We start from the raw sequence: 23,765 nt of genomic DNA, 5'->3' as shown, positions 1-23,765 counted from the left end.
TTCGCTTGTTGGCTCGAGATTGCCCAGTGGAACATCGGATTACGTATCCAAACCGACTTTGGTTGTTAAACACCCCCACAAGAAATCCATCGATAATTCCATCGTCGGATTTATTTCCGCAAGTACAAGCGATCTTTCTTTCATTGAAAGAAGTAACGCTTGGAACCAAGTCCAATGAAATCACCAGAGTTTTAGCGTCCCTTTCAGATTTGGCCCTTAACTCTTCGTTCATACATGGAAAAAATCCACCCCAATTTTTTAACGAAATACTGTGGAAAAACTGTTCCGCAGTTTCAAAATTAGGGTTTTCAAAAGTTGGATTTTCCATTTTTGAAAATAGGCCAGCCACAAAACCAAATGCTTCCCACCAAAAATGTGTTTCTTCCCACCAGAAATGTCTCTTCCCACCAAAAATATCTCTTCCCAACAAAAATATCTCTTCCCAACAAAATAATGCCACAAAATTGAGTTTTATTAAACCTCTCGCTTAGCTCGCTCAAACGCGTCTGATGAGTAATAAAGAATTGTCTTAAAAGGTCACCTGTTACTTAAAAACGGTTCGCGCATGCGCGAACCGTTGCCATGGCAAAGAAGAAGGTTGCCACGTTACCATGACAACCATTGTGCCGGCGGTGGGTTTGGATGTTTTAAATCTAGAACAAAAATTCATTTTCTCCACGTGAAGTGAAATCCTAAGCTATCCGAACCAAAAACCTAACCGAACCTGCTTCTGCCCACAATAAAAGGTAGATTTAGATCTTTTTTTTTCAAACCATTTATTGAAAAGGATTAACGGTTTGTAAAAATAAAAATTATTTGAGATAAAGTTGATAATTATGGCTTTCAAAAGCAATCGCGTTGCAGCGATGCGAAGGTTGCTAAATGGAAAGGATGTATCTGATTTTAGCAGCGTTCCTGAACATATTGTGTGTGCTTTTTTTGACGAATGCACCATAGAGACAGAAAGGTGTTACTGGAGTGGCCGATACAATGCCTACAACACGCGTATGTTGTACCGATGTGTAGCACAGAATCCACCAGAGGCGCTACATGTTAAGGTTGGTGCGTACGACTATAGCGCCTTCTATGGTGAAAATAATTTAAAAATATTCAAAGAAACTTTGAAATATTTTAGTACAAATTTTAGTACACAGATGGCAGCACTATATTACGCACCAACCCAAACTTAGGCTGCTCATGGAGCGTCCACTCGGCCACTCCAGTAAAATGCACATACGTAAAAAGAATGCAAGTTGTAGCATTCTGCATATTGAATGGAATATCGGAATACAATTTTTGGCGAATCATTCGTTGGAAAGATTGTTCAAGGCAGGACGAACGTAAGGTTGCAGATCTTTTCATTTACATGAAAAAACCGGAAAATCAGGGTAGATATTATTCATATGATATTCATTCAGGACTTATAAAATATTTGGATGGGGCTACTAGATATTTAGGTTCTCGAATTGAGTCATCTTAATTAATTTATTATTTACCGATTTTCACGAGATTTGGTGGAATTTCAGTAAATATATACGGCAGTAGGCAAGGGGACCTGCCTAAACAAAACTCCCCATGAGAAACGACGTGTGGCCACCTCCATGTGGTGTTTCTCGGGTAACGCTAAGTGCCACATTTTAAGCAAATATTATATAATTTTCCAAATAAGTGACCGCCTTTCCAAAATATGTTGTTTATCATCCCAAATAATGTTACGCCTTTTCCAAAATATTGTGGTTTATCTTCATTTACTTCCCAAATAATGTTACGCCTTTTCCAAAATATTGTTGTTTATCTTCATTTATTTCCCAAATAATGTTACGCCTTTTCCAAAATATTGTTGTTTATCTTCATTTATTTCCCAAATAATGTTACGCCTTTTCCAAAATATTGTGGTTTATCTTCATTTACTTCCCAAATAATGTTACACCTTTTCCAAAATATTATTGTTTATCTTTATTTACTTCCGAAATAATCTACGCAATTTAGCAAAATATCGTTGTTTATTTTTAAAATTGGAGCTCGCTTCAAATATTTTTCTATCCTGGTATGAGAATTCTAAATGTTTCAGTGGGTGTTTAAAATTTCATAGCTATATTTCCGCAGTATGTGCTCCTTGATTTCCGTCGCGAGTCCTTATTATTATATTTACCCCCCCCCCGGGTAGTTTTTCAAGATCGAGGGCAGAATGCGTTTAGGCGCGTAGCGGTCTTAATGGCGGTAAGTACATGCAATTTTCAAATTTTCAAAAATTTTTTTGACCAACTTGCGGCGGGTTAAGAATTTTTTCACTATTTTTTCCGAACTCCCCGTGGCCTAATTAGTCAGAATCAAGTGTTGGTTGGGTTAGGTAGGTAAAGTAAAATCTTACCGCGAATTGTAAGATGAACAATATAATGACAACGAATTTACTAAAATAGTAACAAATTGTGAGATGAACAATATAATGAGATCGACATATACATGGTTAATGTTGTTTAGATGGGTTTACATTATAGAATTAAAAATGGGGGAATTAATAAAAAAATGGGGGAATTTAGATTTCGGGGGGGAAAAAAGTAAAAAAAAAAAAAAATTATTAAATTGGGGTGAGGGAGGGGTAGAAATGTTTTGTGAATTTTATTAAGATTATGATTGTGACTTCGACTGAGCAAAATGGAGGGATAATCTGTGGAATTCTCTTCCTGACCAGATAGTATCAGCCCCCTCAGTCAGTCAATTTAAATTTAAATTAAAATCCCATCTTCGCCTTTAATCCCTTAAAGGGAGGGTGAAGAAGAAAATCAAGTGATTTTTTATCGATTCTTCTACTAATTATAAGACCAGTCTTCATAGTGAAACATTCAGGAAATACTTCCGAATGATTTTAAAAATTGAAATTAGGTTCATATTTTAAGGATAATTTTAAACAAGGACTGCCGACCAATCACGTAACGCCCTGCCTTTTTGTTAACAAAATTCCCCAAGTCTTGCGCCACGATTGTCACGTCGCGCGCCTAATTTTATTAAATCTCGTGATAAATTTCATTCAACACGGAACGTGCCACGAGAATTTTGTTAACATAAAGGCAGGGCGTTACGCGATTGGTCGGCAGTCCTTGTTTAAAATTATCCTTAAAATATGAACCTAATTTGAATTTTTAAAATCATTCGGAAGTATTTCCTGAATGTTTCACTATGCAGACTGAAGAATCGATTAAAAATCACTTGATTTTCTACTTCACCCTCCCTTTAAGGAACACAAAAATATCTCCCCTAGTCATTTATTCATAGTTTTTAATGTTCATAATGTATTTTTTGTATTTCAACTACTAGTACATTTATTTATTTCTTGGAGCTGAATGGCCTTTCTAGCTCGACAACAAATAAACGGAGCAAAAAATAAAAAAAAAAGTGGGCTATGGTACGGTATAGCGAATTGTTTCTGGAACCACTCTTTACGAACCTTGACCACTACCAACGAGATATAGTTTAAAATACGTGAGAAATTGCCTACAGCCTACTACACGTATTTGAAACTAAAGCCTAGAGGACCGTGCACTCGAGCTAAAAAACTCGCGTTTATTTTAAATCCTGAAAATCCTGAAGTTTTTCGTCTCTTGTCAGCACACACAAACCTTGGTTACATAGACACTTAGCTTTGCCAGGCTTTGCGTATCTTGACAACCGATGTTGTAACAGAATATATACAGAATAAGCTGTCGTTCGAGAGAGGGAGTTGCCTATCCTATAGCGTGAAAACAAATTTCCTCCCACGCATTCTTTGTCCATGGTTTCACTATGCAGACTGGTCTTATAATTAATAGAAGAATCGATAAAAAATCACTGTATTGTCCATTTCACCCTCTCCTTCATGAGGTAAAAGGTGATGCGGCTCCAGCACCATAGGAAAAGCTCCACGTAACCTACTTTGACTGGCGTTTGGAGCCTGGAATTTCGCTGCCCAGAAGCGGGATTACAGGAGTGCGCCACTACTCCCAGCGAATAATACGGGGATTTTTGACTACTTTATACCTAACAAGTCAATGGTCCACTACAGTGAATTGTCTATACTGGCCAGCAGCGCAGCAGCGACAGAGAATGAAGACATAGTCGTGAAGGGGATACTTAGGTATTTACAAAAAACTTAGCAATGACTTTATATATAAATTTGTATTTAAAGATATTTCAACACAGTTAACTAATTTTCAGAAGCAAAAAAAAAATTAAACTATATACAGCAGATGTCGCCTCTTCATTAACTGAGAACCAATTTTAAAGGGTAAGCGAATTTACAATTTCATATCATATTTTAGCACGAAAATGGTATTATATTACACTTTCAAGTCTCTACTTTCAAAATATCAAATTTTTTAATATAATTGAACCAAAGTTTCTATTTTTAAAATCCATTGTAAAATCACGAAAACTCAGTTTCGTTATATCAACAATGTTGTCTTGTCGAGCTTGTTCGCCTGCTTGATGACATCACTATGACGTCAGGAAAAAAAGCGCGGGAATCCTATACGCGAGAGGTATACACGTCTCGAGCTTTGTCCATGCTTCTCCCCTGTCTAAACTCTGATAGCAGAGAGAGTGGCACCATCTCGCGTGAAAAATATATGTGACGTCAGCCAACAGGGAAACGTTTTAGCCTTTCTTAAAAAGTGGATTTCAAATAATTTCATATGAAGCATTTTCAAATGCATATTGCCAAATATCCAGAAATCTTGAGAATTAAAAGCTTGATATTTTTGGATTCACAGTAATTATTTCTATCTTTTGTTTGCCTATAAATCAGAGGTTTTTCAACGAAGCTTCTCATACCCTTTAAAGTTTAAATAGTTTGGTGAACATAAACACGAAAAAGATTTATTAATTTCTCGCAGTGGTTTTTTGCGGATTTTTAAGTCCATTATGCGTGTTTTTAGTATTGGAAAGTCAATAATGAGGTAAAATAAAGATAAGAACATCCTGAATAATTTGAAATTGGCATAATTTACACACTTTATTGACAGTACACATCATCTTTCAATGGTGCCAAATACAGTCACCACTTTTTTTTAAGGGTTGCGCAGTAGATGTCTTAAGATGTGCACATGTGAACTTTCAACGTGTTCACGTATATTTCGAGAAAGAGAGCGACGAAGGAGGCGGAGAAGCCCAGGATACTGACGCGAAAAATGGCCTTAAAAGCTTGCACGTTGATTACGACGAAAGCATCCGGTGTTTCGACCGTCTGACAAGGATGCGATTCCACTTTGAGAGATGGGTTCAGGTCCTCGAAGCAACCACCCTCAGTCAGCTGGCGCAATCTGATAAGTGAGAAACTTAACTGTACCCTAACTAACGCGGAACTTTAAAGTAGAATCAGGGATCCATGTCATTTTAGAAGCAGGAATGGAGAACAGAGTTATCTGGGCGCGCGTCAAAGTCCACGACATCCTTTCCCCCGTATGAAAGAAGAGGCGGGTCATAGCGACAGATGTAAAAAGAAACTACGTATTTTTCGCCGTCCCTGTCATCAACGTCATCATAACGGAGTTTAAGTGAGCCAATAAGATAATTTGAACTTTTCGTTACGTGTTGGAGGGAGGGGCTGTATACTGGGCTATGAGTCGGACTGAAGTAAAGGCTAACCGTTCTCTATTTCTGCTTCTAAAATTACATGAATTCCTGGTAGAATCTGACCTTTTGTTGACCGTCTCAATCAGGATTTGCGAAATGTTTCTTCTAAATTGCAGCGCCAAGTTGACTGTCATTAAAGGCTTGCTTAATTTCATTTTACACTTTCCTGTCTTGGCGTATCTGGATTTGACTACATCCCACAGAAAACCCTCAGGATAGATGATGAATTTCTCTCGATTTTCAATTCCCGCATGAATATTGGCATTTTCTAATAAGGTGCTTATTTTCTGGAAACACTGATGAGGATTCGCGTCAGCTCGCTTTTTTACTTCCGAAAATGCGGGGCTAGTCAATGCGTTTTTCTAAAACGAAAATTTTAAAAATATTTTATCTTTCTTAAAACGCTTTTGAATGAGGCATGTCTTCACAAAATCTACCAAATCCCTAGTTCCTTGCAATATCTAGCAGGCTAGCAGCGTACCATACTACAAGGTTAAGTTGACAGGTAGCTACGGTGTTTTACATTAATTGGATAAAGGGAAAGTTGACATTTTTCGTTCTTTCGTTTATTTGATTTTGATGGAGCGTCCGTATAACTAGGCCACTTCAGTAAAAGGTTCCTAACCGTGTAACGTTCATAAACCCCATTGCTTTATAAAACTATACCTGAATAAACCTGTAAACTGCGCTGCCTTCCATAAACAAAGGATCTGCTTCCGGAAAGTGAAATATATCGTCTATGTTGTCAAAGGTAAGAACTTCCGATTTTTTCGAAAAATGCGATGTCATTTCCGAAGATACGAACAATAACACTATGAAAGAAGCCAGACTCCACAGGACAGAAAGAAACCGAGTGACTCCCTCGCACTTCAAACCTTGTGGACCTTCAAAGAAGACACGGTTAGAACTGCAGAACGGACGAAGAGTTTCTTCTAAAAATTTTACTCGTTCCCAGAAGGCATTGCAACAAAAACATGGTTTCAAGTTCCGATTTAACTTTTCCGTATTTTGAGCTCAGTTTTCCAGCGATGTAAACCAGCAGAGCCAGACCACAGAGAACTACAACTATCTACATTAATCAAAAATTAATTATGAATTATGACCAAAAATTTCCAAGGCACAAAATAAAACCAGGGATAGATTTAATTTTAAAAGTAGGATGGAGTATTTACTTCAGTTCGACCAGAAGTAAGATAAGGGACTAGAAGTAAAGAGTTCTAGCATTGGTAATAGATCCTGGCACTATAGTGAACAAATTTGAGGATTTTATGCCGCTTCCATCGGGCCTACACTAGAGAGAAAAAAATTGGTCGAGTTCCGAAAACAATTTCCTACCCCCTTCCCCTCAACCTAAAGCCGCGGAACACGGACGCGGGTGCTTGAATCTAGTTCGGCCGTCTACCACCGCGTGCGTCTCACGTTTTGGAGGGAAAATTCAGAAACCGCTACCAGAAGGCCAAACGTTGGTGTGTTATCAAGAATATTCACTTTCGCCAAGTGAAGAATTTGGTTACCTCGTTACTTCTAGTCCCTTATCTTACTTCTGGTTCGACTCATAGCGCAGTATAGAGCCCCTCTCGCCAACTCGAAACGAAACGTTTAAAATATCTACGTTGCTGACGGGGACGGCGAAAAATACGCAATTCTTTTTTACCTCTGTCGCTATGACCCGCCTCTGCTTTCATACCCCACCGTCCCATGGAGGGGGGTCCGGAACTTTGACGCGTGCCCAGATTACTCTGTTCTCCATTCCTACTTCTAAAAATTACATCTATCCCTGATAAAACTGTCTAATCTACGGAAGTTCGTTACGTTATCAGCTTTTACAGTTTTATTTCGAATTTAATAAAGTTAATTTACCCATTTGCCAATAACCGAATAAATATCATTTCCGTTTGATTGATATGTTCCGAATAATATTTGCGTCCTCACAAACTGAAACGGATGCGAAGTAGGGAAGGCATTGAACCGATCGTTGGACAGGATTAATGGGTTTATAGTAAAATCTCCTTCCTGTGTTATAGGAAAGCGTTCATTGTATTACTATTAGAAGAATCTGATCGCTTATTTCGAATTACACAACTGCTGACATTTCTCTGGAGCATACCAAGAATCCCGTTCCACGAATTACCAACTTTCACACCCCAAGCTAGTTCAGTAGTCGGAATGATAGTAAAGCTGCCAAAATGTTTTGAAGAATGTGGTTATCCGATTGAAAAACGAACCCAAACACTGACTCCAAATTTTATTACTTGATACTGTCAAGACGTTTCAGAACACTGAGGAATTTTATCATATAGCCAGCTATCTCTCCTTGGTGTTGGTCATTCACAATAACATATGGTGAATACTGGTAACAAAGATAATGTAATGCGAATGAATTTCTATTAGGGCATTGTCAAAGTAGATTATAAACGGAAGAGTTTACAAAAAAAAAAACAAGTTGGGGAACTAAATTAAACCTCTCCGAGTCGAGACGCAACTAAGAGGGTTTTTTTCTTAAATAATTAAATAAACATAATTGGTATTAATTATTTAAATCGTCGTTAATTTCCCTTAATTCTAGTTAAATTGTTTTAAGAGACTTTATTCCTAAAATCATTTTAAACATAGCTATTGTTGACGTTTGAATTCAAGCGTATGCCTCTTTAACCATTTTTGGAAATTTGGGGCTACACCGCGAAAGGGGACTATGGCGAAACACGCGTCACGAGTGCCTTCAGTGAATCAGAACAGTTCTGACAGTTCGTCTGTCATACGTTCTAGGAAATTGTACCAGCTCTATCACACACGAAGTGTGCATTTTTTGTCTAGAGAATGGTAATACCAAGAACGGATTTAAGCTAATAAGAACATAGGGCCATATCTTTAGCCTCTGATACCATCCTCGCATACTTGCTTGAGAAGATTTGCCTGCTGATATCAGCGGTTACCAGAGCGCGCATATATATTAGCAGCCGAATGTTCTCAACCAAATATGCTAGGACGTGAACAATTGTCCCGGACAAATTATCTTTTGTCCTATCCTTAAATCCATTCTTGGTAATACCATTTTTGTCTGAAGTCTAGACAAAAACTGAAACGGTTTCTGCATCACTTCACGGCGAAGGGGTCATCATTCTACGGTCCGTACAAAACGGTAGAATGATGCCCCTTTCGCCGTGTGCCCTGGGCGGGCCGCCTCTCCGCCCACCTCTGGCTACGCCACTGACACAGACAGACACGTCCAGTGTAATGCCTTTCCGTGACGTCATCGTCACTCGGAGAGGTAAAAAAATTCTAAATAATTTCGAAGATGACGGGATTGGCATACGCAAAAAATTAACATTGTTTAGAGAGTGGGGGGAATTTTAAAGTTTGGCAACTCACATCACGATAGACTGCTGTGTAGTATTTTGATATTTCGTCGTTCATGTCTTTATGCATTCTTTAGATTAACTTAGTATACTCGTGTGGACCTGCTTTCTATTTCTAGGTGCGATGGGTGAAATCAATTCTAATAGTAGCATATAACAAAACTCCGAAAGAAACTTTAGTTAGGTAAATATAAAATTTTCTAAGAGAATGTGGGAAAACATTGAAAGTGCCATTAAGGAAGCATTTAGTAAATATGTTATAGGAAAACAACACCGACCTTAGGCTCGATTTTTCTGTATTTTGCGTTCAGATGTGACCTTATAAGAAATCGTGTGACCAACATTAATTTGCGACGCGTTGTTTTCATATAACATATTTGGCAATGTTTACTTGGGCATTTTCCATGTTCTCGTAGAAGCTTTTGTGTGTTGTATTTTTCTTTTCTTTTTGTATGAATCAATCGGTGAACTTTAACAAGGTAACTTCACTTTCAAATCGAAATTTTCTTCTCGTAGAAGCTTTTGTGTGTTGTATTTTTCTTTTCTTTTTGTATGAATCAATCGGTGAACTTTAACAAGGTAACTTCACTTTCAAATCGAAATTTTCTTGTTTTTAGTGAAAAGAGAATTCAAAATACCGAATATTTCGAACTGGAACGAAATGTCACGCTTTTAGAATCCATTGGACGTGACGCGAAGCATCAAAAACAGCCCTGGACGATATATCCTCATGCGAGCTTTTAGATGCGACCGAGAACTTGAACAGAGACAATTGATTTTACCTCTTTTTTTGTACAAATAACCACTTGGTAACCGGACGCTCTACCTTTAATATTTCAATTGAAGATATAAACCCAAACTTACGAAATTTTTTCCTGAAAATTCATAACACGAAAAATTTAAATATTAACATTTTTTTAGGGCTCATTTCAAACCAGATTACAATTGGATTTTGCTTTTATTAATTAAAGGTCAGCAATTACAGGAAATTTGCAGGATTGATTAGTTCTACGTTGATGCATAGGATTGCGATTGGCAATTGTATCTCAATTAAAATTAATATAAAATACAATTAATTTTAAAATTTTGTGTAAGTTGTAATTAATGTTCGTTTTTTCGAAGCATCCTTTCGTTGTCATCATTCCTTCCTAAGCTAAAAACTAATCTAAATTTTAATAATTAAAGGAATAGCGACGTTGTTTAAAAATTATCTCAAATCTAAAGAAAACCTTACTCTTTTGAGAGTTTAAACTCTTCTGATTCCAAAAATATGCTTGAAAACTTGAAATTTGGGGGGCAAAAGCAGATTTGCGGAGAAGATTTTTGGCGGGTTTTTCTCACAGCATCTCGCGGAAAAGCCAAGCGCGAGCGTACGAGCATAGCCCACTTGATCACGCTGGCTGCACGCGCTATAGAAGCCCGCTCAATCGACCCTAAAAATGAGAATAACATAGGTTCGGTCTAAAATGCAAACCCGTCTGGTTTTAACATGGGCCTCTATGGGAGGGGACCATTTTTATCAACGTTTTTGACAATATTAGTGCATCTACTGGTTCAAATCTCTTGAATTTTTAATGAGACGTGTATTGAAAGGTTTGATATTATCCTGTAAAATTTAAAGTCTTCAGCTATAATAGTTTTTTTATAAAAAATAAAAATCATCACATAGTAGAGAAATTGAAGGAATTATTTCTCTACTATGTGATGATTTTTATTTTTTATAAAAAAAACTATTATAGCTGAAGACTTTAAATTTTACAGGATAATATCAAACCCTTCAATACACGTCTCATTAAAAATTCAAGAGATTTGAACCAGTGGATGCACTAATATTGTCAAAAACGTTGATAAAACAGGTCCCCACCCATAGACGCCCATGTTAAAACCAGACGGGTTTGAAAGTTTAGACCGAACCTATGTGACGCGCCGCATTCGCGAGTTAACATGTAAAAAAAATCGTTTGGACGGGCTTCTAGAGCGCGTGCAGGCAGCGTGCGTGATCAAGTGGGCTATGGTACGAGACTCCCAAGTCTATTAATGCCGCGCGAATTGGAATAAAATAGGCTTAACGCGGCGACACTACACTAACAGGCGTCACGTGAGCGACATCTAGAGAGAACATTTCTCCTTACTACGTCATCAAACGAAACAAAATTTTAACTACGCCTTTTCCAAACACAAAACTTTGATTGCAATTTTATAAATTGCTACGAAACCAAATACAAAAGAAAACATATCATAATAAACTAGATTTTTCAAGGATTTTTTTCGTATTTTAAGTTTGTGGATGACGAAAATTATGGCACTTTAAGTACTAGAATAAACACTTTTTGAATGCCTCTTAAAAACAACCTTTATCTAACCCGAAATATATAGAAAAAAATGGTTTTTCTTTTCATTTATAGGATTTCTAATGAGAAGCCCTAAGTAATTTATAAAACAGAAAAAAATTGTGGGAATGTAACAATTAAAAATCATATTATTACATACAATTTTTGTAGTGGGTGGCTGTCGATAACTTAACTAAATAAATTTATATTGGAAGGCGGTTGGTAACTTAATCTAATATTGGAAGGCGGTTGGTAACTTAAAGTGTCAATGCTCTCAATGTTTTCCGACTAGTACAAGATGAGGGCAGTTTTAGGTAAAATTTTTTCGAGCTATCTATATTTTCGATTAGGCAAAACAAAAATGTAAAGTGCTGCCTCTAGTGGCTTATCTGCGTACTTCAAATCGCTAGACATCCTCCTTAACATCACGGGAGGGCGTGGGTTTGAGTGGGTTTTTATCTAGAAGGGTCTGGGCCTACCAGCCCTCTAGAATTTATCATTGAGTGGACTACGCAGAATAATAGCAGTCATCCACTTTTGATTGCATTAGAATTTATGGAAAATAAGCATGACGTTTCACTACTACAATGTATATAAAAATAAAATTGTGCTTCTTCACTTGACCTTAGTTCCAAAGATATTTTATTTATCAATGCAGTTCTATTTTACAAATATTTAACTAACATTTTATGTTCGAGAGAGATAACCAGGGTAAGGTTAGTCCATTGTTGCAAGTAAAACCAGCTAAGACGTTATTAGCATTCCTGTTTCCAACTAACCATCGATATTCGCATCCGATACAAGAGAAGTTGTTATCTGTCAATAAAATTAGTACGAAGCAATAAGAAAACAAAGTTTCAGGGGCAGTGTTGACTACTATAGCGTGTTCAAACTTTCTCAAGTATACCTGGGACTGAAATGAAACCTTCAACCAATGCCATATAATTTATGATTGTCTTGAAGTTAGTCTCGGTAAAGCTGGTCATATTATTCTTGTCCAAGAGAATTATATTTGGAGCCGTTTTAGTAAAAGCAGTTGGTGAAACTGTTCTCACCGAGTTTTCACTCAAAAGGATCTTAAAAATGATGAAAATAGATTTTTAATGAATTCGTCCATTCATTAAGTTCTATCAGAAGTAAGATGAGACTAGAAGTAAAGAGCTCTAGTATCCTGGCACTAGTGAACAAATTTGAGGATTTTATGCCGCTTCCATCGCGCCGACACTATAAAGAGAAACAAGACGGTCCAAGGGCTCGTAATAGTAGCCCCATCGTACGAGTGAATAGCCCCTCTATACCCTACCCTAATGAGTGGATAACCCCTCTATACCTTATCCTTATGGGTGGATAACCCCTCTATACCTTACCCTAATGAGTGAATAGCGCTATCTTTTACAATGCTTTAATGATTTACCGTGCATAAAATCAGAGTTAATAGCCCCTCGATGCCCTACTCTAAACAGTGATAAAATTATAACCGTATAAATTTACTTATGCTGTAATTCTAATATTCCGGCGAATCGAAGAACAGATAGTTTTAGCATGGATTTATAATAGAAGCTTACGGTTCCTGGATATTCCACTGTAGCCTTCAGTAAGGCATTTTGATTTTAAACACATTTATGTCATAAAATTCACGCGGATGGGGGCTGGGGGGCTGATGACGTAGAAATTGAGGCAAACTTTTTTCTCTCGGCGCGCGTGCGCGCGCGCTTTTCTAAAAATTGTTTCGCGCGCGCTATTAAAAATTAAAACTAAAGCGCGGGAAAAACTTCCACCCCCCCCTCTGAATTTGCCTCAAATTCTACGTCACAAACGTGCGTGCCAGGCTCCTACTAGCTCGCGCCAGTTCAGATGAGGAATAAATGTTGTGCGCGTTTTAAGGAGAGTGGAATATCCAGGAAGCGTAAGCTTCTATTATAAATCCATGGTTTTAGTGATAATCCCCTCGATGAGTTTACAACATAGACTTATGCCGTTGCACACTTATCGCATCTTATAAATTTCTAACAAGGACTTATGCCCAGAAACTTTTGAAAGAGAAAGTTTAGTTGTAATGATTAGCCATTTTATTGATTATCCCCTCGAATTACCTTTAGCAATGCTAAAATGATCAAACGCATAACGCTCATTTAACACTATGTTAGCTCTATCTAAACCCACATTTGGATTAACCGCCAAAACGTTCCAGTCAAACATGATATAGATGACGATAGCTACCGAACGAGAACGAACCACACGAGGAGCGCGGTAGGAAACGGGGAAAATCGTTATCTATTTAATTAGCACATAAATAAAAAGAAAATAAATATAAAAACCCCAAACATACAAATTGATAAGTATCCGACCACACAGATAAAAATTCAAAAGTATCCGACCCCACAGATTAAGAGGCACCCCACCCCACATCACCCCGACATTTTAGGGAAAAACTAAACGATAAAACCTCTCGGTTTCTATCAAGTCTCTATGGCTCGGTGGTAGAATGTCTTACTACTGCGAGAGCGACCCGGGGAAGAATCCCGGCTGCGACCAAAAAAAATTTTAATTAAAATAAAATCTCTAACCAAGCTCAGTTACCTATATGGGTTTGTTGAGGTACTATCGAATTCCTTTTAAGCTAAAATCTAACGATAACGAAGCGACAACCCCGGCGACTACTACTACGACGGCTCGGGTCAAACTAAGAGCCTCATCGTATACTACGATGTGGCTAAAAAATTGGTCGAGTTTCAACAACATTTCCTACCCCCTTCCCCTCAACCTAAAGCCGCGGAACACGGACGCGGGTGCTTGAATCTAGTTCGGCCGTCTACCGCCACGAGCGTCTCACGTTTTGGAGGGAAAAATCAGAAACCGCTACCAGAGGGCCAACCGTTGGTGTGTTATCAAGAATATTCACTTTCGCCAAGTGAAGAATTTGGTTAGCTCAGTACTTCTAGTCTCATCTTACTTCTGGTTCTATGAACAGGGACTAACTTACCGCTAGTTCTGGTTTGTGGTTAGGAATACTGAAAGACAATGGTCCAAGAGTTGAAATCTGGTTAGATCCCAGTTCCAAGGACTTGAGTTTGGTTAACCCTGAAAAGGCGTTCTTCCCGATATATGAAATTTGGTTGAACATCAAAATTATTCTTTCCAAAGGGGCATTCTTTGCTAGAGCGTTGTCGGGTATGCTCGTAATTTCGTTCGATGCCAAGTTTAAAACTTGAAGATTAGTAAATTTAGAAACATCTTCGTACGGGAATGATTGGAGTTTATTCTTGTATAAACTAATGGTGGTTGTCAGGTTGTAAGAATTTTCAAACGTTCCGGATTCTACGCTGCGTATTTGATTCAAATCCAAATAGAATTCTCTGATACTGTGGATTGTAATGAAATTTTATAGATTACCCCATGAATCATAGACGTTGGTCTATTATCATGCCTTAATTGTAATCTACTAGCTAAGCTGTCCAGGTTTTTTTAAGGGACTGGAAACCGGAAACAGTTTTCTGTCTATACAGACAGTCTTTGGACTCGCCCAAATCAAGAAGGGGTTTACTATGGAGAAGCTATGAGATGCGTAAATATTCGCGCGCCATAGTCCCAGTCCCCCTTTCAAAATACAAGGGGGGACGTAAAAGGAGGCCGGGCTATTTCGCCTCTCCTCAGTCGTTAGTAATTTTCGTCATTCGCGTAGCGCTGACGTGAGTTTTCAAGAACCTATGAGATGCTGGTTGTAATAGGCCTTTATAGAAAGTTTTTACGGCTTGCGCACCTTGTTGATTTGTCCCGCCGCGCCTGCGCATTATAACAGCCATACGTCACCAAAATTCTCTCTGACGTGACGTCACTAACCCTAACCGTTAAGCCTAGGCTTCCATAGCCCATTTTAAGCGATGGATACACGGGAGAATGAGTAAGTTATCTTAAATATTAATTAATTAGAGGAACAAACGCGTTAAAAAAGCCCACCATTTTATTAGCCCGCTTTATCTCTCCAAATCTTGCCTCCAGTTCGTGTTTTTTATAACACAAAACTGGCTGAACTGAACTGACTCAATTTGAACTACAAGAGGGGCCAAGTACCCATAATTCCTTTAAAACTTTCTGTAAAGGCCTATTTAGAGGCGGGGATTAACTCCGAACCTACGTTTCGACTGGAGATAAAGCTAGAAATGTGGCGAATTTTACCTTCTCCCTAGCAAACTAAATATCACTTCTTGCCAAATGAATTATCTGCATGATGTTTTTTTTTAACTTTCAATTTCAATAAAATGATACTTAAATAGAGGTTTATCATTACACTTAAATGTTACGGGTCTAAAATAAGACTAATGAATAGTGATTCGTGAACCCAAACCTGAGGAACTCAAAACCAAAACTTTTTCTTCAGCGTTACCGTCATCAACCATCAAGTTTAGACAAATTCGGTAACGAATTGCGACTGCGTAAAAATGAACAACCATACAAACAACTTCCTTAAATATGCATATGGTATCATTGGAGTTAAATAAGAAACATTGTAGAGTTAATCTAACTACCCACTGGCGTATATGGTCCTCTATCAAAATTATTTATGTAAATATTACAGAAGGGGATAATAGAAGAAGGACGACACACTGCATCCTCTTGATACTTAAGTTGTGTAACATGATTCTTCCCAGGCTTCCCATTTTTGTTTGCTCACGTTCTCATCTAACTTCAGATGGGGATCGCACCGTGGGGTGAATCCTATAACTGTTTGGTACTTATTACTTAATCCCCAGCAATTTACCCACAAACGTCGTCTTTACGTGGGATAAAAATCCACAAGTGCGCCTTGGCAAATAGTTAAGCGCTAATTGAATAATGATGAGGGAAATATTTATCGCGTATGTGATTAGGTTTAGTAACCTTGCTCCAAATGTAAAATGGTGTTGGGAAGAATCATGTTACAATTGCCCCGCTTTGTGGAAAACTTCTCTCAAAGAGAATTATTATATACTTCTGGTAGAACGTACGCATAACGGCCAAAGATATCCTTGGTCAATTTCGATACGGGAGTTCCTTGAACGTAAATGGCCCTCGCTGATGGAGTAGTGGTGTATGATTTGAAGGCCTGTTTAATTTCCAAATGGTCCAAAGCCAATCTGCAATTAAGTCCCTCTCCGTCGCAAGTACATGGTGCGAAATCTGCAGCGTTGGGACAATCACCGAAGCAAAAGCCCACCAAAAATACGATCGTGAAAGCAAACAAATCTGAAATACCTTTACTTATTAAAGAAAATACATGAAATTTGAATATCGGAAAAGCCTCTAGAACTTACAGCCCTTCATGTTGTTCTTACGAAACTGTAGTGAAAGTTGTGCTTGTCCTTATTTATTATTACCTTATCAAATTATTATAGATTGCATGACAACATACGGTAATTTTCCCATTCCCAATTATTTAAAAACCTGATGAGAGTAGAAATACACCATTTTATTAAACAAAGATAAAATTATAATCAGTAGTTATTTCGCATTATTTTTCGCAGAATTTTATATTTCAATCGAGGTCGTTATTATACAAAGATACCTCATTAAAAATTGGTTGCACAAACGTTAATTGTTTAAATACTGATATCTATTACAACATGTAAAAATATAAGGCTTTTTCTATGGTAATGTTCGATCCTTTTCAACAGAGTTTTCAATGGTAAAATGAATTTTACCAAATATTTTAAAATTAAATATATTAACAGTAGGCGCTTTAAACCATTCTAAACCGACCAAATTTTAAAACATTCAAATCAGTTTAAAAAAAAACTTGAACATTAAAAATACCGAGTGAACAAAGAGAACTTTCATTTAGGGAGGAGCTAAAACATTAATTTACTGATTGGTTGATTGTAAGGAAAAAGCTGTAACCCACCAGTATGGCTGCCCAAACCATGGTAAAACTTAGGAGGGTGTGACGTACCACTCAGCCAAATGAAACCTCTCTATGAACTTGGCTGAATTTATTATATTGATCTGTTAAATTCCAGACACGTCATGTAAAAACAAGTCTGAACGATTTTAAGAAATTAATTTTTTAAATTGCGAAACAATGTTCTTTTCTCCAGATACTTTCATTACAAGGCCTCAGGGTCAGAAGACTGTAAAGCGACTTTATCTTCCTTCGGTGGTCTCCATCGAAACTTCTGCAACAAGTAAAAGAACAGGACAAGGGCCACAATGGTTCCCGAGGCAATGAATCCAATAATGAATTGTTCCTCGTAATGTTCCCAAACATCTCCATAAAAGACATCCGGTACCACCATCAACCGAATTCGGTACGAGGTCCAAACGTTACTTCCCGCAGTTGGTTTCTCAGTTTGATGCACCAAACACGTGTAGTAACCATCGTCCTCCAAGATCACGGGTTCGATGAACAGTGTACCATTTAATCCGTCGACTTGGTACCGATAATTAACGTCATCGCTCGGTGTTGCGTCCACTCCGGTGCCATCAGGGAGTAACCAAATGGTATTTGGATCTATAAACGGGCATTTCAAGGTGACATTAAAGCCAATGTTGACCCTTGGTTCGCCGTATTGAAGCGCAGAGGTCATTGTGGAAATGACCAAAAGACCAATGAAAGTTAACAACACCATTTTTGGGGGCAACTTTGTATTGAACTGTATGATTCCTCGTTTGTAGAATAATTTAGTCGGAACAGATTTACATTAAATTATGATTCTTGACAAGTTCCCGAAACTTTATCTTATCTCGACAATGATAGGACAAAAAAATAAGATCGTAATGCGTAGGGTTACCCACTTTGCGAAATAATGGAATAGAAAATCTAAGGGATACTAACTAGCTTAATAGTAGCTTTTCTAGCAAGCCGAAACACTTGAACATTTCACTGAAATGAATTTAATTTTAATTTATTAATTGCCAACGGAAATATTATTAGTATTATAATATTTTACTATACACATGTACCGTATAGACTAGTCAAATTTTCCAGCCGATCAATAATTCCGTACTCACTACAAACTTGTAGCAAAGGGAGTAGGCGTTTGACGTCAGCCCGTTGGAACATTATTGTTACCATAAGTTTATAGGATATGTTCCATAAGTATGACACTTCCTATGCTAATAATGACTTTTTTTACTGAGAGCTTGTTCGCGAACGACAAGCGAGAATTGACTAAATGCCTCTTCTTCCTATTTAGTCTGCACTAAGCCTTGACAGCGCCTCACCAGGCACGAAGCTTTACGAGAATCTAAAACGTTTCACCTATGTCACTTCATGGCAAACTCTCAGTAATCAGTGACAGACAAATTTATGGAACATATCATATGAACTTATGTTGTTAATTTTCAGTCTGAAATTTTGACAAGCCCTAAAGTCCATCTATAGGATATACCCAACCAGTATACGGAATATTGGTGAAATTGATTAAATCAAACAGAAATTATATCAAAAAAGAAGATTTTTTTTTTTACATTTCAGGCCTTCGTTTTTCAAGGTGGCAGCGGATTCGAAGAAAAAAATTGCGTACCTAGGTAAAGCGGTTTACATTGCTTGTCACATTCACTTTAAATAATAATGAAAACGTTCTGAAATTCCTCGATTGTCTGCCAATAATCTGTCCTAGATATTGACTTAGGTAAAATGTGTGCAATAATGATTGACAGACACACCCGCGAACGAGCTTGTTTTTTTCTTTGAAATGAATAGAGTTTAAAATGCAACCTCACGATATCTCACCAATTCAATTGTCAACGACTTCACCATATGTTTATAAGCTATTTTCCATAAGTATGACACTTCCTATACTTCATAATGCTAGAGACTTACAGCTCGAGCTAGTTCGAGAAAGACGCGAGAACTGACTACACGCGGTTTAGCAGTCCATCCTCCTAAACATTACAAACTGGTGTCAAGTCATATCTACAAGGACCTCCCGGTCCTGTAGAATTTAGTCTGTACTAAGCCTTTGACAGCGCCTCACCGGGCGTCGCTTTACGAGAATCTATGACGTTTCACCTACGTCACTTCATGAGAAGCTCTCAGTGACAAACTTATGGAACATATCTTATGAACTTATGATGCACGGAATTAGACTTGTAGTATCACTGCGCCATAGTTTCCTTCCATAAAGTGTAAAGGTGAAATATAATATACTGTCTTATCTCGGTAGAACAATAAAACAATACTAATAAGAAAACACGTTGGGAAAGCCAAAATTATACCTCTAGAGCCGAGAGGAACACTTATTTTTCCCCCTCACAGTCAAAACCAATAAAAACAGAGTTCGATAGGCGTAAATTCTGCATTTATACGCGATGTACGAGGTTACCTCCCACTTCTTAAATGTTAGTAGTTTTTGATAAGCGCCATCTAGTGAGCGAATTCTGTACTTTGATTTTATTCCGTATTTTAAAAATGGCCGCGGACAACAACAGTCTTTATGACACAGAGTTAACCCTTTGTCAGGCCCCGAATAAAGTTTGTAAACGCGCGATCTCCACTCCCTTAAATCCCTATCACTACTTTTACAGCCAAGAACGGAACATGTTCTACCCCAACTTGCCACTTTTATTTTTCAAAACTTACTAATTAGCAATGAGAATTAAAAAATATGTTCAAATCATCGGATTCACCGAGCCAAAGGATTTCAGACGATGGTTATGAACTTCCTGCTTTTGAACGCTAGATGGCTTTAAACACCGACGTTTAAAGGGACAAAAATACCGAATTTTACGCTTTACTTCGACGCTAGATGGCGGTTTCAAAAACTACTAAGACGCAATGGCAGCCCCCTTGGAATTTGCCTGGTAAACGACGTATAAGACCGTAGTAAATCTAAAAGACCTAGCTGACTACGATCATGAGTTAATAATATGTTAGCTCCCTATAAGTTACTCAGGCTCCATAGGCGTAATGTATCCAGCGATTTCTTCTCATTTCGCCCGCGCGGGAAGAAAATCCGAATGTTGCGCTCTTGTCGGAAAAAAATCCCGCTCGTACGGCTCCTCGACCTCGAATCGTCGGCTTTTTTTTCACCAAGGGAGTGTTTTAGTCTTGAATGTTTATGTTTTAACAATTTAACATTAAATTAAGGCGTTTGTGTCAAAACTGAGACAAAAAAGTGCAGGAACTCAATCCAATTTGCCGATATTGATAAAGAATGCTAAAGACATGAGTTATTAATGTGACTTGAATCCAGAAAATTTTACAACAGCTAAATCCATTCCACTGATCTCTTAACTGTTTTCTTAACCGAGGCTACTGAGCGAAATATTCGGCTGCTTAAATAGCTCCGATATCATTGGCTAGCTTCCACTACACGCGTTTCCGGGGAAAAACCGGAAAGAAGAGTAAATAAGATTTTCGTTCGCGTGGCGGCCGCAGAGCGTCGCATATAATTGGGAAGCCGGCGGCGCGGGAGAAAACGCTGGAGTATAAAAATGTATTGCCTGAGTAACTTATAGGGAGCTAACATATTATTAACTCATGCTACGATGTGTTTTACAGAGCTGAGAACGAATAAAACTAGTCGAGTTTTATAACGGAGATGGTTGGTGAGATCACTTCTGGTGAAACGCATAAACCATTCCATTATTGACATGAGCGAAGAGAGCTATAGTGTGCTACCACGAACTTTGTAGTGACGTCACATGCTCTTATCTCTTACCTTATTTTCAGGCGACCATATTGGCAGTCGCGAGACGTCGTCAGCTTGGGCAATACAAATTCGGGACCCAATATTGACGTCACAGTTTTTCCCCCCTAGCTTCGTGGTAGCACACTATACAGGGCGTAGGGGTGCATCAAAAAGTACCGCTAGAGGCAGCGCGAGTTGGCTAGCCTATCGCGTGTATTGAACTCTGGCTCCATCTGGCGTTGCCTCTTGGCTAGTCGGAAGAGACCCCTGCACGTTGCTTTCTCAACAAGTAATACAGGAATGGTCTGTTGGTATCCTGGTGTGTCTTGAGGACCTCGATCCATACCCCTTTGTTTTTCTGTGTGTGTGTTCCTAGATGTTCTGGGCGAGACTGACCGGTCAATTCGCCAGAGGAAGTGGTGCATCTTTATATGAAGGTTGCTGTGAAGATGCTGGTTTTGGCCATGTTTCTGGAGTTGGGGCGGTTATGAGGGAGGTGAAGCTTAAGTGCTGACTGGTCCGTCGCTTCTGAAAATGCAGGCGCGTCTTCATTCATTCCACAGTCATCTTGTGGACGCGCTCAATTCTAATTCTCCTTCGCAGCATAATAATATCGAAACAAGTTTCAGTCAAACTTCCAGTATCTCTGTCAGTCTCTTAGGTCTTACGGTTACAAGGTCTTATATCGCCCCAACTATGATGGACTTGCCTCACGAGGGGATGGGCATAAGCAAGTAACCATTGCAGATAGGGTATCACTTATCCCGTCGATCGGTTAGCCCTTCTATCAATTTAAATCTTAATTTTGTTTATAAACGAGGGGACTATGATAATTTAAATGCTTTTGTGGCTACATTTGATTGCTCTATCCTGCAAAAAAGGGTGTTGAATCATCTTGGACCGTTTTAAAGTATGCACTATCTGGAATGATCTCTGACTGCGTTCCCCTTTTTCAAACCGTGACCAAAAGGGTCCTTAGATTCCGCTCTCTACAAAACATGCCATTAGACGCGAATGAAAATTATGGCAAAAATTTAAAGCCTAGATTATTTCTATTAAAACCATTGCCTAAAATCTAATAAAACAATCCTAAGTTTTCGTGCCTTCTGTTTGCAAAAATACGTACGTCTGTAATTAATGAGCTTTTATCATATAGAGCAATAAGTAAATCGGTAGATGTTCCAGAAATGGTTACCCCTCAGCAACCATTAAACATTTGGAAAGTTCCCAGTTAAAATAAAGATAACTTTTACATTCTTTAACCAACAATACCACAAATTTTAGGCAAGTAATTCTCAGAAAGAATTCGTGATAGATCGCTCCTCGTATCTGAAGTCAGTAATATAAAAAATTATATCGCAATTTCCAAAAATAGCAACAACCACGAACTCCAGACGTGAAAAAGGCAACGAAACCTAACCTACATGATCTAATATTTTTTCTGTTATAGAGTGTTTAATATTTAAGTATTGTGGTCAACGTATTACGATGAAGTGGCGAGGGACACAGGATATGGTAAAATAAATTTGTCGCTTAGCTCTCCTAATGAAGTCCAAAAATTACCATTGGATCTTATCTTACGTTCAACGACAACAACACTGTTAAAAATAAAGGTATTTTGAAGGTACTATAAAATACCTCCGCGACCTTTTTAGTACCCATGAACGTATTTTATTAGTTGTCTCACAGTGCGGGTATTAAATGATTTCGAAAAAGGTATTTTGGAAATATAAGGTATATAATGAAACCTTTTAGAGTTTCTGCGCTTCTGCTGGTATGTTATCGTACCCTGGAAGTAGAAAAGGACTTAACAGACTCCTTTAGAGGGAGTTTTTAGTTCCGGCGTGCTGATTATAATTAACACTACTAAAGTAAAATACATGATATAATACTTCAAGCCCAAATTCTCTAACACTAACTGTTTACTTCACCAGTAGCACTAGTAATGACAGCGTAGAAGAAATCTCTGTTGGAATATTATTAATAACCATAAAGAATAGGTTCGGTAGGGTAGAATAGGGTAGTGGTTTTCTACCCGAGATTTCAATTTCAATCTCAAGTTTCCTAGCTAGTGGTTTTTCTTAAATATATAATTACATATAATTAACATTAATTATTTTCTTTGACAGCTATGTACACTAGCATACGTTACATCATTTAAAGGCAATACAATTATGATATAAGGCTTACATAGTTAATATAAAGGTTTGAATCCGAGCTTACGCCTTCAGTCGCCATTCAGAAAATATCCATGTATATGTGACCCTGAATTACCTTTACACTATAACAGTATCACACCTTCCTTAACAAGGGGAAACTAAATATAGTATCGGGAAATGTAGAGTGGTTAATCCCTTGCTTACTAAGCGAACTCTCACGACCCCGCAAGCCTATGGCGCAGACACTTAAAGGCGAGATGGAAGGCAAAATTTTACCCTCATCCCGTAAGCCCACAACACAGACACTAAAAGTTGAGATGGAAGGAAAATATTACTCTCGTGTCTTTCAGTCTCATTTGCATCGAAGTGGTGTATTGCTTACCATGTCTGAAAATGATTCAAGCCCGCGGTAATAAAGGAAAGTTTACCAGTTTCAAATGTGGCGCAAATATTTTTGATGGCGCGAAAGTATAATTTAGACCTGTTTGTGGGTTTTATTTGACACCTAATTCGGTAGCACAAAATACCTTTAGAAGTATATTATCGAACCTTTTTGAGTGTTAACAGGTACCCTTTTCGGTAATAAGGAGTACCTTTCACAATTTGAAAGTTTTATTCCGACCTTTGTTGAGGTTTAAATGATACCCATTACGGGATCACAAAATACCTTGTAGTCCTCAAAAGTACCTTCTTCAAGAGATATTT

General features: G+C 38.0%; 2 protein-coding genes and 1 long non-coding RNA gene across 4 annotated transcripts; 1 reads left to right on the top strand and 2 right to left on the bottom strand.

The window, feature by feature from the left end:
- Nucleotides 1-4,804: 4,804 nt before the first annotated feature.
- On the top strand, nucleotides 4,805-5,677 carry LOC149717104 (uncharacterized). The gene is made up of 3 exons (XR_016365833.1): nucleotides 4,805-4,931; nucleotides 4,998-5,301; nucleotides 5,372-5,677. It is a non-coding gene; the product is annotated as an uncharacterized LOC149717104 (long non-coding RNA).
- On the bottom strand, nucleotides 4,959-9,111 carry LOC149717103 (putative glutamate receptor). The gene is made up of 8 exons (XM_089835340.1): nucleotides 8,977-9,111; nucleotides 7,860-7,957; nucleotides 7,698-7,785; nucleotides 7,468-7,620; nucleotides 6,553-6,676; nucleotides 6,274-6,491; nucleotides 5,671-5,969; nucleotides 4,959-5,294 (listed from the first exon to the last, which is right to left on the bottom strand). Exons 1-8 carry the CDS (start codon nucleotides 9,031-9,033, stop codon nucleotides 5,066-5,068), a joined length of 1,266 nt encoding a protein of 421 aa, XP_089691466.1. The 5' UTR covers nucleotides 9,034-9,111; the 3' UTR covers nucleotides 4,959-5,065.
- A 2,807-nt stretch (nucleotides 9,112-11,918) lies between these two features.
- On the bottom strand, nucleotides 11,919-16,715 carry LOC149717102 (uncharacterized). 2 transcript variants are annotated; one of them, XM_089835366.1, is made up of 5 exons: nucleotides 16,585-16,715; nucleotides 16,279-16,516; nucleotides 14,277-14,655; nucleotides 12,201-12,369; nucleotides 11,919-12,109 (listed from the first exon to the last, which is right to left on the bottom strand). In XM_089835366.1, the coding sequence occupies exons 1-5, from the start codon at nucleotides 16,592-16,594 to the stop codon at nucleotides 11,973-11,975; spliced, it is 933 nt and encodes a 310-aa protein (XP_089691492.1). In that variant the 5' UTR covers nucleotides 16,595-16,715; the 3' UTR covers nucleotides 11,919-11,972. The 2 variants fall into 2 exon arrangements, with proteins under 2 accessions (XP_089691492.1, XP_089691499.1); XM_089835373.1 differs by lacking the exon at nucleotides 11,919-12,109 and having other exon boundaries at nucleotides 12,243-12,517.
- Nucleotides 16,716-23,765: the final 7,050 nt, after the last annotated feature.

This window comes from Phalangium opilio, unplaced genomic scaffold (genome assembly GCF_054372755.1).
Source record: "Phalangium opilio isolate 3A_F unplaced genomic scaffold, DU_Popi_V2 ptg000003l_1, whole genome shotgun sequence".
In the NCBI taxonomy this organism is placed as follows: Eukaryota; Metazoa; Arthropoda; class Arachnida; order Opiliones; family Phalangiidae; genus Phalangium; species Phalangium opilio.
This window is presented reverse-complemented; position numbering and strand designations above follow the sequence as displayed.